The 16842-nt window shown below is 49.9% G+C and overlaps 6 protein-coding genes across 6 annotated transcripts; 2 read left to right on the top strand and 4 right to left on the bottom strand.

Moving 5' to 3' along the window:
- Nucleotides 1-104: 104 nt before the first annotated feature.
- BJY04DRAFT_219487 (multicopper oxidase-domain-containing protein) lies at nucleotides 105-2051 on the bottom strand (the record flags this gene model as incomplete). Its single annotated transcript, XM_073716599.1, has 3 exons — nucleotides 105-1215; nucleotides 1266-1740; nucleotides 1805-2051. 3 exons carry the CDS (start codon nucleotides 2049-2051, stop codon nucleotides 105-107), a joined length of 1833 nt encoding a protein of 610 aa, XP_073570028.1.
- Nucleotides 2052-3070: 1019 nt separating this feature from the next.
- On the bottom strand, nucleotides 3071-5543 carry BJY04DRAFT_82169 (uncharacterized protein). The gene has a single exon (XM_073721141.1). The coding sequence runs from the start codon at nucleotides 5430-5432 to the stop codon at nucleotides 3240-3242; it is 2193 nt and encodes a 730-aa protein (XP_073570027.1). The 5' UTR covers nucleotides 5433-5543; the 3' UTR covers nucleotides 3071-3239.
- Nucleotides 5544-5751: 208 nt separating this feature from the next.
- BJY04DRAFT_82042 (putative C6 transcription factor) lies at nucleotides 5752-10281 on the bottom strand. The gene is made up of 9 exons (XM_073721140.1): nucleotides 9569-10281; nucleotides 9443-9492; nucleotides 9032-9373; nucleotides 8882-8973; nucleotides 8781-8829; nucleotides 7667-8665; nucleotides 7503-7603; nucleotides 6759-7449; nucleotides 5752-6694 (listed from the first exon to the last, which is right to left on the bottom strand). Exons 1-9 carry the CDS (start codon nucleotides 9682-9684, stop codon nucleotides 6012-6014), a joined length of 3123 nt encoding a protein of 1040 aa, XP_073570026.1. The 5' UTR covers nucleotides 9685-10281; the 3' UTR covers nucleotides 5752-6011.
- A 782-nt stretch (nucleotides 10282-11063) lies between these two features.
- BJY04DRAFT_82040 (flavin reductase family protein) lies at nucleotides 11064-12386 on the bottom strand. The gene has a single exon (XM_073721139.1). It carries the CDS (start codon nucleotides 11993-11995, stop codon nucleotides 11192-11194), a length of 804 nt encoding a protein of 267 aa, XP_073570025.1. The 5' UTR covers nucleotides 11996-12386; the 3' UTR covers nucleotides 11064-11191.
- Nucleotides 12387-12801: 415 nt separating this feature from the next.
- BJY04DRAFT_219483 (homoserine acetyltransferase family protein) lies at nucleotides 12802-14192 on the top strand (the record flags this gene model as incomplete). The annotated part of the gene is made up of 6 exons (XM_073716598.1): nucleotides 12802-12946; nucleotides 13003-13498; nucleotides 13558-13667; nucleotides 13731-13878; nucleotides 13929-14008; nucleotides 14068-14192. The coding sequence occupies 6 exons, from the start codon at nucleotides 12802-12804 to the stop codon at nucleotides 14190-14192; spliced, it is 1104 nt and encodes a 367-aa protein (XP_073570024.1).
- A 439-nt stretch (nucleotides 14193-14631) lies between these two features.
- BJY04DRAFT_208256 (polynucleotide adenylyltransferase) lies at nucleotides 14632-16772 on the top strand (the record flags this gene model as incomplete). Its single annotated transcript, XM_073713967.1, has 7 exons — nucleotides 14632-14786; nucleotides 14856-15004; nucleotides 15063-15437; nucleotides 15491-15702; nucleotides 15758-16367; nucleotides 16419-16533; nucleotides 16583-16772. The coding sequence occupies 7 exons, from the start codon at nucleotides 14632-14634 to the stop codon at nucleotides 16770-16772; spliced, it is 1806 nt and encodes a 601-aa protein (XP_073570023.1).
- Between the last annotated feature and the right edge of the window lie 70 nt (nucleotides 16773-16842).

Genomic DNA, 16842 nt, shown 5'->3' with positions numbered 1-16842 from the left:
GATGACGGCATGTCCAATCCTGCTCCTTCCATTGGCTGCTAAACTGGGTATATTTATTTGAATGTGAGCTGGTTTGATGTGTACAAATTATTACAATCTGTTTGTTACTCGGCATGGCCATGGTGGCCTTTATCATATTCACCCCCATAGTACGCCGCCCAGTGATACTCCTCCGGCACAACAGGCCAGGCATCAATCCCATCCATCAGCGCCAACGCCATCCCCCCGGCCTGATGCATCTGCAAATGACAGTGGACCAGGAAAGGACCTGGATTCTCAACAAAGTACCGAACAGCCAACCAAGTCCCCAACGGCCCTGCCGCAATTGGCGTCGAAAAAGTATCGCGGATCTGAGGATGCTCGAAGTTGAAGTTTTGCGGGATCACTTCCACGGCTTCCGCCACAGAGGAATAGATAAACGGCGTATTACCTTGTCCGATCACGAAGAATTTGTTTGAGTGCTTGTGCATTGGATGCGGAGGCTGGCCGCCCGATGTCAGATTAAAGATAATATCGACCCAGGTGTCGTTGAGCGTGGATGCCACGTATGGAAATGGGATCGCGCTGGTATTGAACAGTGCAGGCTGGACTTCTTCGTAGTTGAGGGGAAAGCTTGAGTTCCCCAGCTGCCAGCGGTACGACGCGTGGTAGTGGCCGACATTTAGAATGATCGTCTGGCTTACTGTCGACGAAGGTAATGCAATGGGGAAGGGAATGACTGAAGCTTCGTCCAGGAATGTTGTTTTGGCAGAGGTTGGGCTGCCAAACTCTGTGATATATGGCAAGGATGGCCGTTGACCGGACCTGTTTGCCCTGTTTGCCCTGTACGACATAACGGCCGTACCGTTGATGATCTGGTTGAGACCCGTGTTGGCGGCACGAATGGTATATTCTCCGTTGGAACTGTTTTGTTTGAGCTCGACAAGGACCGAGTACCGTGATCCAGCAGGCAACTCAATTGCTTCCACAAGAACCGGCTCGATGTAACGACCATCAATCGCGTAGACATACATCGGGTGCTCATCTATCGAAAATGCTAGAGTTGCCGAGCTAACCATACTTATCAGATCCCGGCTGATGTACTGTGATCTAGGATTCACTTCAACCACTTCAGCTGATCCATATCCAGGGGTGCAGCCTTCGTTAAATCCGTAGGGAAGCACACTAGGGTTACGAGGGTACGTCCCAAAGAAAGAGTCCAGAGGAGGGAAGCAGCTATGAACCAATGTCAGTTGATATGCAACTCTTAGTGAAGAAACACTCACCCAATATCAGTCAAAGTATTGTTCCCGAGGAGCGTCTTTTGCGCTGGTTTAGTGAGGGCATTCAGTCTTTCTTGTGATAAACACCATGCAGAACCTTTGCCGTTAAGCAAGATGGCATGAGAACAAAGGTTCTCGCAGCCCGACTCCAACTGAGCTTGCAAAATCTCATCAGAGGTCAAGGAACGCCAATCTGAAAGGATAATCGGCTCCGTGTTGGCTTCTGCGCTCAGCATAGCAGCGAGTCTGCCAGCATTGTGCGTGATTAATTCGAATGGCCTCTCAATCAGCTTTGCAGGTTCAATGTATATAGCACCGTAGAGGCCATCCATCAATTGGGCTCTGCTATGCGCATGATATGCGTAAGATCCATAATCTACCGCCATCCATCTATACAGAAATTGCTCTCCAGGTTCGATTGGTGCCTGTGATAGTCCCGGGGTGCCGTCAGACCATGGTGTGCCCATTTGTATGATACCTGGGAGCAAATTAGACATATGCTCAAATCTTCGTCGTCTGAAGGAATGAATTGTGCGGGATACCGTGGAAATGAACTGTCGTGCTAAACGGCATCAGGTTTGTGACAAGCACTTCCACCTCATCTCCTTGTTTCAGCCGAAGAGTTGGGCCAGGGAACTGATAGTTGGAATGGATGACCTTTCGGATGACACCGGCAACTTCTCGATCCTCCCATGTCAAGACAAGGTCGAAGTACACAACCTCACATAATACCAAGTGCGAGAAGTACAGAGCAGCCAGCAGGCTTACCCTGCCACGTAGAAGCCTCATATTCGTTAAAGCGAACGTAATGGCGAAGGCCAGGAGACAAAGAGTCTGCTATATATAGTCCTCCCGAAGACACAACCTGGGGCATACCTCCCAGTTTATACGGGCAGGTCTAGCACCGCTTAACACCCCCAAAAGCAAACCACGCATGGTAAATTTGGCAATGTGACCAAGTTCAACTTCAGCTCGGGCTTCACTCCCTACAACGAGACAAGTTATGTTGACCAGAACCGACCCCGGTAGCCGAATCAGCACAAACGACAAAGGAAAATACGGATCAACGCCATTATCGTGTTTCCTCGTAAGGCAGGGAGAAGCATGCGCGACTGGGCGACTGATGTGGCAGTCTTTCGTTCGGAGAGTATTCCATGCATATTGCCGGGACAAACTGCAGTCGAGACCAGATTCTACGAATCAGGACATCGAGGAGCCGCATCGCAGTTTTCAGCTTGTAAACTGGGCGAGGAACTGCATGAGTCAAGTCTCATGATGAGTGAGGGGGATGCAGTCGAAAGCCAAATATTGGTCGATTTGGGTCAAGGCTGCGTGTAATGGGTTGGCTGGCGTTCATGGTTCAGATTTGGAAGTTAGCACAGGCTTTTGCGAGCAGGTCAAAGAGCAAATCCAGCAGAAACACGACCATTGCAGAGCCAGGCTGACTGGAAAAAGCAAATCCCCCAAGCCCTGCATAGCTGATGATGGGCCCCGGTAAGCGAGCCGGGGTCTCGCGTCATCAATCGCTTCGTTGGGTAGGCGGCTCAGTTGAAGAAGCATTTGCTAAGACTCCATAATGATGACTTGAGGCTGAATATGTTGCTCTGATTGTAGATTGGAGGTAACCCCAGCCATATCGATACTTGCAACGTTGGTGGTGTTGAAAACAAACAAATTGAAGCAGAGGAGGTGGAATAGGCAGAACAGCTGGCAGGGGAGACCTGAAACCTCCAGATTAGGATAGACAGTGTACAAAGTACTCCGAGCTCTTCCTCATGCTCCAGGTATTACAAGCAGCATTGATGCATGCTCAGATGTGATTCTCAAGTCAACTGATATGATCTACGTCGCACTAACACTAAATGGTGAAGCCAATGCAAAAGGAACGCAAAGGCTAACAAGCAAGATTCGCAAAATCATAAGACTAGATATATCCAAAGGCTTCTCATGTCGGTCATGAATAACTGCGTAGTTCGATCAGGTGTCGTGTCTGTCATCCTCTTCGTTGTCTTCATCCTCGTCAAATAATCCCTCCATTTGTTCGTTCTGTTCGTCCATCGGTACGATCGGCTCATTCTCTTCGAGCTGGTGGCTCGGTTCGTCTAACTTCGGGGGTTCACGCTGCCCGTAAGCGGGCACGACATGATCATCGCCAGTACCGACCAGAGAAGTTACACTGCTGTGTGGTTCCTCGAAAGACACTGTCTCGCTTGTTTCCGTGAACTCTTCCGCAGCCCCCGAGCTAGGATCCATGTTGCCAGCGGTGGGAATCTCGGCCGTGGTTGCCGGAAAATCTTCCAACTCAAACTCACTGGCGCTGATTGGCTTGCTTTCTTCCTCAGGAGTAGAATGAGTAGTAGCTTGAAGCGACGGAAGCTCGGCAGTTCGTGAGACATCTTCTAATTTAGGCAGGGGTGACTCAAGCTGGGCGTCCGAGAAGTCGTGTAGGGTAGATAATGCCTCGGGAATAGGTGTGGGTTTGACCTTGGCTATTGTGTCTAACGATGCAACGGGTGCCGTTTGAGCGCTCGTATTCTCCGTCCACGTTTGGGTCGCATGTTGCTGCTGTGGAACCATAGTCGAGGCGATATATTCTGGGATATCCCGGGGGTATGGTCGCAAGTTCGACAGAGGTTGGACAGATCTAGAGTTGATTGCAACAAAGATGACGAGGACGCTGAGGAATACAATGGCGACGTTTCGTCGGTCACTGGCTAGTACGCGGATGTAGTTGACCAAAAGGGTATGTAGGTCAATATCCTCCGACGGCTTGTAAGCGGGAGGATTCCAACTTCTTTCACCTTGGGATCTCACACTTGAGGGAGTTGGCGAAAGGGAACTGTTGCGCACTGCCGTAACACGGGGCTCTGGTTCGGTTATCTGAGGGCTCGGTGTGGGTGCACGAACTGGAGGTCCCACAAGTAAATTCTCCTGTCCCTGCAGCAAAGTAGGAAGGCCGTTATCGATGTGAGGCGAGTCTTCCGCGAGTCGTCTCTCCAAATCCGCCCTGATATCGGCAGGCAGCCACATGCCAACCTCCACATCGACCTTTTCCATCTCCTTCCATGCTGCAGCCCATGCACCAGCCTTCAGCATTCCGTTCGCGGCGAATACTTTGACCTCCCATTTCCTGGCCATGTCGTGCCGTACCACCCGGCCTCCACAGTCGGGGCACTCTTCTCCTTCATCCTCTGTGCCGCTGTCCTCTCTTGCCAGTTGCTCTTCTTCTCCATCCGAGTCTGTTTCAGTTCGCCCCAGAAAGTGGCCATGGTCTAGCCGAGGGTGTTGCAACTCCAAACTCTCCAGTAACCGTTCCTCGAGAAGATCGTATATATCCTCCGGGTGCGAGATAAGCACACCGCGGTCACGTAGTACACCAGAGCCGATCTTATCTTCCAGAAGCTTCCATCTCTTCCAGTACACAGCAGGTAGAACCTCTCGTAGAATCTCCTGACGATACACATGCCCCACCAGGCCAGGAACAGGAAGGGTTGGAGGCAGTAAGGTACAATGAAGGAGAACAAGTGGGTACTCCTTCTTCGCCTTCGGCTTTGAAGTCGCACTTGTTGGAGGGTAAAACGGTGACCTCTTGAATGGCGAAGAACCCGCCGAGCGAACCGATATGTGGCTGCCGCGGCGTCTGGGCGGCGTCAGAAAGTCATCATCTGCTTCATCTTCCGTGTGCATCTGCATTGCTCTCACAGAGCTGGGTTTCCGAAACAAGGCCTCACGTTGTCGTAGAGTATGTACAGACCGCGCCCCCTGATGCTCCCACGGTTGATACATGTAATCCTGACCATCGCGGCCGTTCATAGAATTCAAGCCGTCCGGTAGATTCGTCAGCACTGAAGCAGGGATCGATGATATCGAGGTACGACTAGATGCTCGTGATCGAGTTTGAATTTGTTCCCCATCCTCTACCCCATCGTTCAACTTTTCGGAGGGTGACTTGGGTGCTGAAGATCCAGAGGAATTGTAGCCACTGTCATGGGCGGTATGCCGCACACTTTCACTCGATTTGCCGTGGTCCGTATGCTCTAGAAGCTTTTGTGAGGTGAGTGGTTCTGCGTGTGTCGCTAGCGGTGTGGTGATACCGTCTGACGGAATATCCCCGTCGCATCCTGCTGCATTGCCTGGGTCAATAGCCGTGATATTGTCTGGCTCTTCCATTGTCCTCCTAATGATGGTTTAGTGGACCAAGAATATCTTTAGACCTGGGCAAAAAGTATGTCCGTGAGCTTGGTTACAGGATGTATAAGACAACAGAACTCACTATGGGTGTGGCAAACAGCTAAGCTCAACAGCCCTCAAACAAGTAGAAGGAAGGCATAAAAGTAATGGATTTCATAACAATAGTACCTGACTCTTAAGAATCGAGGCTCAAAGCTGCTGGTTGTATCAGTTGAAGCGTTGTTGATGGACTCTCACCGCCCGGTTGTGCCGGCAACGCATTGTCAGCCTGAGGCAGTATTTTCTCATACTCCATACAGTACGGAGTACAGTCGATTATAGTCCGAATGTTGTTCTTAATTTCAATTATATATTTGACAGTCAGTATAGCAACTGCTGTTATATTAAGTAGTATATAAATGGTAGAGGGTCCTAGAAGTGAACATGCCGCTCTATCTGCCAAAGCTGAAAGGTCCAACACCAGAGACGCCATAGGTCCGTTTCCCGAATCGTGACATAACATAGAATCGCTGGACATAACACATAAGAGCTGAGGGCGTAGGACATGGATGATGGAGGCTATTGCGGCGGCGGGGGCCCTTCATCGGAACTTATGAGAGGATAGTTTGGGTTTTCGCTACCAAAGTAACTTAGAACATCTTGGGGAAGATACTCTAACCACGGCAGCCCATTAAAAGGAAATGGGAACTGGTCTTGCTGCTGGAGGGCCGACATGTCAATGTCTTGGCTCTCAATGAGAAGATCACCCATCTGGTGATTGATGCCAGAGTGAGGGTCTGAAGGTCTTGACTCCAGGTGGCTACTGGTAACATGTCGGCCGCTCGTCGTAGAGGGGATGTAATTGTATGCCGCAACTTGAGCTTCCAAGCCTGAGGATGAAGACGGCGGGATATTTTGATTATGCACCAAGTGAGCATTTGAAGGGCGCGATGTAGGGTGAGGAGGGTAATGGGTGTTTAGCCCAAGGAGAAGGCTCGCATCTGATGTCGTCACACGATTAGCAGAAGCCATAGAGCTATGTACCACATTAGAGTTGTTGGTTGTTTCTAAATCTCTTTGAAAAGAGCCCGAGCTTTGCCCAAGGCTTGACTGAACAGGTACATTGGTATAACTATGACTGTACTGGGATGGATAGGTCGATTTGTCGGGAACAGGTTCTGTAGAGCCGGCGGGCATCTGGTATAGAAGACTGAGATTCGGCTGCGAAGAATTTGTCGCATTGGTAAGAGCCCAGCCGATAGCTAAATATATGATTAACTTAATGCTGAGCCCTAAATAAAATATAGAGAGCAATGATAGTCTCACCTTGGCTGGGGTCCATTCTGGGCGATCGTCTTCCATGAGCTGGAGAGTCCGCTTCAGACGGTACACCTTCAGTTGTGCTACCTGCGCACGGTTGGGGTTGCGACAAATTCGCCTGTCGCCAATCAGATCCAGAAATGGGCTGAACTGAGGGCGTTTCGGCAGTGCCCTCCAGTTCCTCCTCGGTATATAACAAAGGGTCGACTATCCCTTTTGCTTTTTGGTCTAAAACAGTCAGGATATATTTTGAGCCTTCCCAATAGGTCTCGAGTGCCTTCAGAGCTTTGTAGCACCTCTGATAATTTTCTCTAGCGGCAGATGCAAGAAGACTATGCTTTGTTGAAGATTTGCGCTCTGATGTGCTAGATGAGTCTGCGATCGGCATAACGAAGCCACTGGTTTGGTTAGCAAGTAATGGCTGGTGAGAAGGCGAACCGGACCGCGATGACGGGGAAGAGTAATAGGCGCTCTCCATGAGAAAAGCACATGCTGCTATATACATCGGCTGGCTAGTGAAGGGATTACCGATGAAGCTTTTCCCATCCACGAGCTCTGAAAATGAGAGGATGTCTGCAATTGTTTTGGCCGACGACATTGAAAGCTCCCTACTATTAGGGTAGAGATGTTGGATGGTACCGCCAAAGGAGTTCAAAAGGGTCGGCTGGTGCAGAAGGACAATCACTGTGTGGAACCACTAAGAAAAATTAGCACCCAATTTAATGAGGTATAGCGTACGATGTATCCTACAAAATGGAGAAGGATAAAGTTTGTGCCTTCCTTAGCTTTGACATAAGCTTGGAAGTTTGCAGCATTGAAGTGAAGCTTGGGCGAAAGGCGCTGGTAAATGCCTTTTAGGAGGAAAAAGTTAGCCTTAAGTCATAACTTCCCAAGAATGTGCATATTGTATTTACCCGTCAAGTCATTTTCCATGCCAGCCAATCTCTTCAGTGTGTCTGGCGTGACATGGTTGATATCCTGCATCCCATTTATAAAATCCGTGACCCTTCCGTAGAGATGAATAATACGAATCAGCGGTGGGAATGGAGCTGGCCAGCCATTGGTAAGCTGCGACTCGGACTGTAGAGGGAAACGGAGTTCAATGTCCTCATCGCGAAGGGTCACAGGCCGCCCAGTTCCAGATGAGATCACTCTGTCCAGAAAGAAGATGCTCCAGAACGAATCAACCCGCTCGCGCTCCCACGCTCGACGATCTTCCATCTCTTGCGACTCATTGGTTGAGCATGAACCGGACGGAAGCTCGTCGTATTGGTCCTCCCTTAACTTTGATGCCTGGCCTGTCACGACTGCGCTTGGCGTGACGCCGGTTCGACCGTAGCTATAATCCAGCCCCTGCAATTTCTGCATTCCTAAATCCTGCGCCATCCGAATGGAGATACCGAGATACATCCACAGACCACTATCATGATTTGAACCAAACTCCTCATAAGCAAGCAGCAAGCACGCCTGGACCACAGAAAGAGTCGGACAAGAGAGGGAGTCCACTAAAGCACTCATTGCTCGGTTGGCGAACGGTTGGCCGCGATTCGATTTCTTTAGGGCCGGCTGGGGTTCCGAGGCATCTATTGGAGGGGCTTGCGGAGGGCTTAAAAGGGGATGAGGCGAGAAGCGAGCCGATAAAGCGCACACAGAGTCAACCAGCATAGTGTCAATCCTTTTGTCCTTCAGATCGCGGAGGAAGCGATCACGCCGCAAGAACGGAAAGCTACAGCCCAAGTGCACGAAAAAGAGCTCGCAGAGATGAGTCACCAAGTTACTGACTGGTAGAGGGTCATCTCGATCATAAAACGGAATAGTGTTGGAATCACGATTGTCGGCACTATCAGCTACAGCGCTAATATGATGGACTCCACTTTCAAGGAGTTTCGGGCTCCGTAGAGGTGATATGGAGTCTATAGAAGCGGTAAGCTAGGTTGTTTAAGTGCCTGGGCAGATGACAGAGAAGAATGCTAGAGGTGACTCCAAATGCATCTAGAAAACTGCATGTACCAGTACCGGGAAACTAACCTGATGACAACGATGCATTACTCTTTCGTGAACCACGCACCTGAACAACCTACACCCTAGTCAGTCAAGAGAGGCATGGAATTCTGCAAAGACAAACTAACCATTTGTTTGAAGCCAGGAACGATAGCGGTAGGTCCAAAATACCTGAAATATGGTACATGGGTTCGGCCACCAGAGCTCACGGACGTTCGATCTAAAGAGAATAATAAGAAACACCCTAACAAAAGCAGGGAGTATCTCATAGGACGTACTGCTTTCTGGACTCTCCCCAGCCGCTTGCTGCTCGTTTTCTTTTGTCGTCCGGAAGGCTGCATCTCTGAAAGACGAAGGGCCTTCCAACTTGAGCGTTTTGGGTATATCGGAGGGTTTGCCAAGTTTTTCTATCTCTGCCGAGAGTGTATTTTGCTTTGGAGATTCCGATGATCTACTGCTGGATTCCAGAGGGTCGCGCGAAGTAGTTGGATTAGTCGGGGTGGGTAGCGCTGATGCCACTGGAGTACGAGAGGCGGCGTCAGATGGCGCTCGAACATGGGCAGTAGTGGGCTCGCTGTAACCGAGGCATTCATGATTGTAATCGGAACAAGTTTTGCATACTAATGAGGGAAGCGAACGGATCAGTCTGCTGTGCCATAGCTGTTGGAAGAAAGAAAGGCTTCGCTCACCTGGCTGCTCGCCGGAGCATCGTATCTTGCGCTTGCGACATGTCCGGCATCTGAAAAGAGACAGAAGATTAGCCAATCATGGACGCGACAAGAACGCTTCACTACATATCTGGAAAAATAGCTTACGCAGCGTTGACTCGTCGTCGCTTTGTCTGCGGTTGTCCGTCGGTTGAAACGAAGCGAATCTGTTTGAGAGGGGGAAGATGACTGCCGCCGTTCTTCCGGGGAGAAGGGTGGCTCATCGCGAGCAAGTTGTCATCCGTGATCACAGCACATCGGGCATCAGGAAGTTTCTGAATATGGACTAAAACAATCGGGGCTCGACAGCGACCAGTTTACGGTGTCGCAGCAGGGGGAATCAGCGGTCGAAGGAAAACGTAGCGCGGGAAGTGTCTCGATGGCAAAACCCGGCCAGGCGAAAAGTCCATGGGCGTGGCTTGATCCCACGCAGTGGTCGGTGAGTTGCCGCGGATAAAAGAAATAAGGTGCAGGTATTATAATCAAGTGGAGGGGAAATGGGATGTCCCAGGGTGAGAAGTAGGACTCGGAGTCTGGGGCAATGGTGGTTCGATGAGGGGGCAGGGAGGAAGTCGGATGAAGAGTAATGCGCGCCTTGTCACTCCTTGGAAATTCACGTTCCTTTTTTGATGAAAATTGAATTATGAACTGTGCTGTCAAGGGCCCAGCACTCTGGTCATTCGTTTACCGGAAGAGAAAAGGTGGAAGAGCTGGCTGCGGACTCAGGGACGTTTGGCCGCTTGCGAGTCGTTAGGCTCTCACGATGACCCCCTGCTTCGCTCACATATAAATTTCCAAGCAACCTCACCCCAGTTGTTGATCGGAAGATCTTCGACGAGAGTCCTCTCCAACTGCCGGCTACTTTCCATTGCTCGACCAATTGTTGAAATTTCCTTGCCTGCGCCTCCAGTGTCACTACTTCTTCGCTTACAACCCCGTCCTCATGACGACCAGCTGCGTGTTGTTCAAACCCAGAATAATGGATTTTATGTAATAGCTCAACCAAGTCTCTCTCATATCTTACTATAATTGACAATCAGGAGCAACAAAAACAAACCATATTGATTCTCCAATCCCAGCAACAGCTCCACTACGGATCGAGGACACCATGTGACCTTAACATTTTGACTCGGAGAGTCGGAGTAAGACCGCGGCGTTTCATCCACCATCTCGGCAGCTCCAAACTTCCGGATGGACATCATGGACTGCGTTGGGAGCCACAAAGCCTGGACTCGGGCTTTGTCAGACAGTCAGAGATTCAGAGATCATGTGAACCGATTTCTCGGTTTCTCCAGAATAGCGGGCGAGACCCTGAGGCAACTGGATGGAGTAATGGGGAAGAAACCCACTTCGGACCCATTCGCTCGGTGATTGCCCGGGTGCCCGACATACCTGCCTCAGTGCCTTACGATCTGCAATGGTAGTACTCTTAGTACTCTCACGCGCCCTCGATAGGATGAACGGGGTAGATATCATGACTAGATGATCGCTCCTCAGAGATTCTGACCTATTTAAGAGACATTGATCAATGGGTGAAACACACACACCACTGGCTCTGGGATACGCTGTTGCGGTAATTGGTCTATTCCTGACTGAATCTACTCTAACGGGAACTAACTAGAGCATCAAATCACCGATCCGAAATGCTGCGGCCCAAGGCCCAAGGGCCATATCCTACTACGCGGAATGCACTTTCAGATTGACTGGCTCAATACTTCAAATTTCAAGGCTTCAGAATTTCGGTCTCGGAAGTTCGATTGCGTCGATTGTTCGGCCGTACGCAAGACCTCCTAGGCGGCTAATTGGCTTCAAAGCTTCCAGATCAATGACGCTCGTCTCCTTGTCGATGGCATCTTCTCTTGCCCAGAACCGAACGCCTTCAATGATTGCTAGGACGCCAGTCTTTTTCCCGGGAGTTGCCTTGCTCTCAAATTGCTTGGTCTCGACGAGTTTGCCCTCGATTGACAGGATGGACTCCTTGACGCGAGCGGGTTGGACAACGGAGCTAGGTGCTTGGTGTAAACCGGATATCTCCCACTCGGATACACCATAAGGTGCACTAACTGCAGTTGCATTGGCGGCCTCGACAAAATGCTCCGAAATGACATTTATTACACACTCTTCCGTCTCCGCAAGGTTTCTCAGGCTGTCTTTGGCGTTCTCAAGGGACCCAAGGAATCCCACCGTAAAGAGAGGCGGGTCATGGTTGATAACCTGGGCATAGCTGAATGGCGCCAAATTCGAGGTTTTCCCATCTTTCGATCTTGTGCTAATTAGAGCAATTGGGCGAGGGACGAAGCCTGATATCAGAAGCTTGTAATTGGATCCAACCGGTCGCCCTTCCTCGTGAGGATCAATCTCGAGATGGTCCTTACTCAAACTCTCACCCCCGTCATTGCCACCATCGCCTTCTTTCCAGTCTGGCTTCGGTGGCTTTGTGAATTTTACGCCAGCATTTCGCTCAAAATCCGGGCGAGCAGCCTGAACCTTGTCGAAGTCATCACCAGCTTTAAAGAATGCTGAAGTTCGGATCATGGCCGATCTCTGGCAATAGGAAGCCTGCGGGGACAGACCACAAACTTGAAATATGCGGTTTGAAGGCCGAGGAGTGCTGCTTCAAGGTTAGCGATGTGTCCTCCAATATTTATGACCAACGCCTTGACAATGTACTTGCTCAAGAGCTCGTCATCGGCTGGTAGGTGGTAGCACTTACAGTTCTCGCAATAGATTTTTTGAGAAGGTTCCACGAGATTGTGAAAAGAGAAGACCGGACATTTTGGTCCGCAACAACGTTATATCGTCAGTTGAAGGCGCAAAGCTGGCAGGTCAAAAAGGACGGAGTGCCGCTGGTTCCACGAACTGAGTGGGAATTAGCCGCGGTGTTTCATCTCAAGCGTGGTGTTAAAAGGCCAATATGCGAGGTGGCGTTATCGACGAGCTACCGAACTTCTCTGCCGACGAGTCCTCCTCATTCCCGTAGAGCCGAGAGCAACCCCGCATGGTTGGATGGATGAAGCGCCAAGCTTTTTGATTTTACAGTACGACAGTCGACCTCCAGGAATGTATGGATCATGATTCTACCTTACCACTTACATCACAGTGAGATTATAAATGCTAGGATAGTTGTGTTAGCTGATCAGTTCTAGGAATATATGCAGCCTTGGTAAGGTCTTCGTATGCGACCTAGTCAGCCGCGGAGTAGGCTCAGTTCAACTTGGAAGTTTACTGCTATCTCGACCAATGACCCGTGACTATGTAAGGTCTTGTGACAGTTATACTGAGGCTCACTGAGATTCTCAACATCCCGACATCTTCCCATGCAGCTTGGATCCAAAGCAACAATGGGCCAACAGGACTTTGAGATCTTCAAACTCGGCGACTGGGAGCTTCAGAATGGAGAGAAGCTTATTGACGCTCATATAGCGTACAAGACTTTCGGAGATCCAATATCCCCTGCTATCGTCTACCCCACATGGTTCTCTGGACGTAGGTGCTTTTTCTTTGCACTTCATGTGAAAGAAGACGCTAATCCACGACGAAAGTTATCAAAGATAACTTCTGGCTTATTGAAGAAGACAAAACCCTCAACCCGGAAGCATACTTCATCATCGTCCCCGCGTTGTTCGGCAATGGTCAATCGACATCGCCCTCGAACTATCCTATTGAGGGAGAATGGCCGAAATGCACTTTCTATGACAATGTTCGTGCACAACATAAACTCGTCACTGAGCATCTGGGGATAAAACACTTGCGTGCTGTGATCGGGTGGTCAATGGGGGGAGGTCAGTCCTATCAATGGGCTACACAATATCCGGACTTTATGGATCTGGCTGTGCCCTTTTGTGGCTCGGCAAAGACATCCCTCCACAATCAGGTGTTCTTAGAAGGTGTCAAGAGTGCTTTGCTCGCGGTGAGAGGGGTTTCATCTGCTGGAGCTGGCGAAGGCGCTGTTGTCGCAGCTGAGCAATCCTTCAGAAAATGGAGCGAGACAGAAAAAGAGGTAGGATTGAAGGCATTTGGCAGGGGCTATGCTGGCTGGTAAGCCCTCTCTTGCCAACTGTTCCTGATTCTGAGATTCTGATATGAGATAAAACCAGGGGCTTCTCTCAGACGTTTTACCGGGAGAGGTTGTACGAAACTGCCATGGGGTTCAAGGGTCTCGAAGACTTCATGCAGAATTTCTGGGAGAAGTGGGCTTTGTCGAAAGGTTCATCAACCTAGTGAGCAAGGGAGAGAAATATTTATTAGGCTAATCAAGCGTGCCGTCTAGAGCCTGAAAACCTCCTGGCGATGTTACAAACTTGGCAGAATGGGGACGTCAGCAAGCAAGAGCCATACAATGGGGACCTTGAGAAAGCCCTGGCTGCTATCAAAGCTAAGACTCTGGTACTGCCGGGGAAAACCGATCTTTACTTCCCGTAAGTGGAAGCATCAGTGTCTTAAGATGGATAGCTGACAGTATGTGCAGACCAGAAGACTCCGAATATGAAGTCAAGTGCATGAGTCCAGGGATCGGTACCCTTCGAGTATTTCCATCCGTCTGGGGTCGTGAGTTCTGTCCCCCGATCGGGATGTGCCCCTTAACTTGCTCTGACATAGACACACAGACTGGGCAGGCGGCCCCGGAGATAGTAAGGATGACGTGAAGTGGCTTGATGAACAGCTATGGGAGTTCTTCCACAACACCGGAACTGATAGAGAGAAGCGTGAGCTTCCGATCCGAACAAACTGACCAGGATCTGCACATAAGCAGATCAGCCGTCAGCGCCATCAGAAACCATAAATCAGAAACCACAAATCACGTTGCCTTCAGTGGTGGAATGAAGGGTAGGTAGAGTTTCAGCCAAAGTGTTAGTTACGATGTAAATTGTAGTCACATGACTGTATCTATTGAATCGCTGAGTCAACCGGCGATCAAGGCCCATCAATGAACGCCTCATATTCGAGTTACGCGGTGCTTCATCAGTTCATTCACTCAACATTACCTTCCCTTGTCTTTTTATTTTCCATTTCCTGCTCGGGGCCTTCTTCCTATTCTCACTTCTTTTCTTTTCCCCTTCAATATTTGATATCCGCTCGCTCTGTCCTCTCTTGTGCCAACTCCATAATTCCTCTCTTCTCCGCAACCGCGAAGTGTTGCCAGCACCAAATCAGCACCAACATTAGCAGCAATGGCCGCACCACCAGCACCGGCCCGGCAATGGGGCGTCACACCTCCGATATCAACTACGCTACCGACGTCAGAAGAATTGGCGGCGAATGATGATCTGATCGCAGAGCTGAAGCTTCAGAACAACTTCGAGAGCCCGGCCGAGACTGAACGGAGGTAAGAAAGCAGCTTACGGACAGCTATCTCAGGGCGTGCAACCGCTGACTCGCTCTTCTCTTTGAATAGAAAACAAGTGCTTCAGCTCCTCCAACGTGTCACGACCGAATTTGTCAAACTGGTTAGTCGCAAAAAGGGCCTCTCTCCCGCGGCAGTCGAGGCGGCAGGAGGAAAGATCTTCACTTATGGAAGTTATCGTCTGGGAGTCTATGGTCCAGGTAATTCATCGGCCCTGTTAAAACATAAAAGCAGAACTGATGAATGCGTTCTTTCAAGGTTCGGATATTGATACCCTTGTTCTCGGGCCCAAGCACGTTGTCATCGATGATTTTTTCGCCGAGTTCCCCCCGTTACTCGAAAGCATGGCTCCTCAAGGAGCAATTGAGAAGATGACACCGGTACCGGATGCCTTTGTTCCCCTGATAAAGCTCGAATTGTCCGGGATCAGTATCGATTTGATCTTTGCCCGTCTAATTGTGCCATCTATCCCTTTGAACCTCGACCTGAAGAACAATGACTATCTCAGAGGCCTTGATGAAAAGGAGGTGCGATCGCTCAACGGAACTCGTGTCACGGACGAGATATTGGAGCTGGTACCACAGCAGAAGACGTTTCGCCTTGCTTTGCGCGCAATAAAGCTCTGGGCTCAACGTAAGTTCGGCCTCGGCACCTTCTCAGATATGTGTTGCTGACGTGTTAAACAGGGCGCGCCATTTACTCAAATATTGTCGGCTTTCCTGGTGGCGTTGCTTGGGCCATGCTCGTAGCGAGAGTTTGTCAGCTCTATCCTCAAGCGACGGGCTCGGTGATTGTGGGCAAGTTCTTCCGGATTATGAACAAATGGGCTTGGCCCCAACCGGTACTGCTTAAGCCCATCGAGGACGGACCTCTGCAGATGAAGGTTTGGAATCCGAAGGTGAGACTCCGCGTGCGAAAATACCTCAAGTCTACGCTTACATTTTCTGCCTCAGATCTATCACGGCGACCGATTCCATCTGATGCCCATTATCACACCTGCCTACCCTTCCATGTGCGCAACGCACAATATCTCAGCATCGACTAAGTCGGTCATCCTCAGGGAACTTAAACGTGGTGGGGATCTTGTTGACAAGATCTGGGCAAAGCAGGCGACATGGAACGACCTTTTCACCCGCCACTCATTCTTCACGGAAGATTACAAGTACTACCTCGGGATCACTGCGTCCAGTAAAACAAAGGAAGCAGAATCTGTCTGGTCCGGTCTTGTCGAGTCTAAAGTCAGACACTTGGTTGGAGCACTGGATCGTAAGTCTACAATCGCCGTGGCTCATCCTTTTCCCAAGGGATTTGAAAGGACTCATCAAGTCAACAATGGAGAAGAGGGCGAAGCAGTCAAAAATGGCTCTTTGAAATACCAAGATAAGGGCATCAAAACGGAGACAACCGATGAAACCAAAGATGCTGCCCATCAGGCTGCAGCCCAGAGTGGAAGAGAAGACACAGAAGTCCCTGCTGCGGCAGATAATACTGTGAACGGTGACAGCCATATTATCTATACTACGACCTACTATATCGGATTGGAATTGATGCCGGTCGATCCAGGTATGTGTACCACCCTCCCTCCCCTCTTCAGAACCGACTGACTTTCCACAGGCGCGTCTCGGTCGCTAGATATCTCAAGTGATGCCCAATTCTTCAAGTCCATGTGTACATCGTGGCCTGGGTATCAGCCTGGCACCAACGATTTATCTATCACTCATGTTCGCAAGTGAGTACCTCCCCACCGTTGTTGCCTCCATGTCTCATAATTTGAACAGCTACGATCTGCCAGAGGATCTTTTCCAACCTGGCGAAACTCGACCCACTCGACCCAAGAAGAAGGTTGTCAAAAAGGCGGCAACAGGTGGGCAGAAACGGAGCTTCGATTCCTTGGACGTAAGTGCATGTATAAAACGAGTCAGGTCTTGTCACGGACATCATCTACCGTGCAGGCTTGTCTTTTACTAAATTCAGGCTACGCCGTGTCATTCGGTGTCGACAACCTAACTTCTAGCATAACTAATATCCGCCTTGTTCT

This window comes from Aspergillus karnatakaensis, assembly GCF_047715665.1.
Source record: "Aspergillus karnatakaensis strain CBS 102800 unplaced genomic scaffold BJY04scaffold_32, whole genome shotgun sequence".
NCBI classification, from domain to species: domain Eukaryota; kingdom Fungi; phylum Ascomycota; class Eurotiomycetes; order Eurotiales; family Aspergillaceae; genus Aspergillus; species Aspergillus karnatakaensis.
Note: the sequence above shows the minus strand (reverse complement) of the source record. Positions and strands in the feature narration are given on the sequence as shown.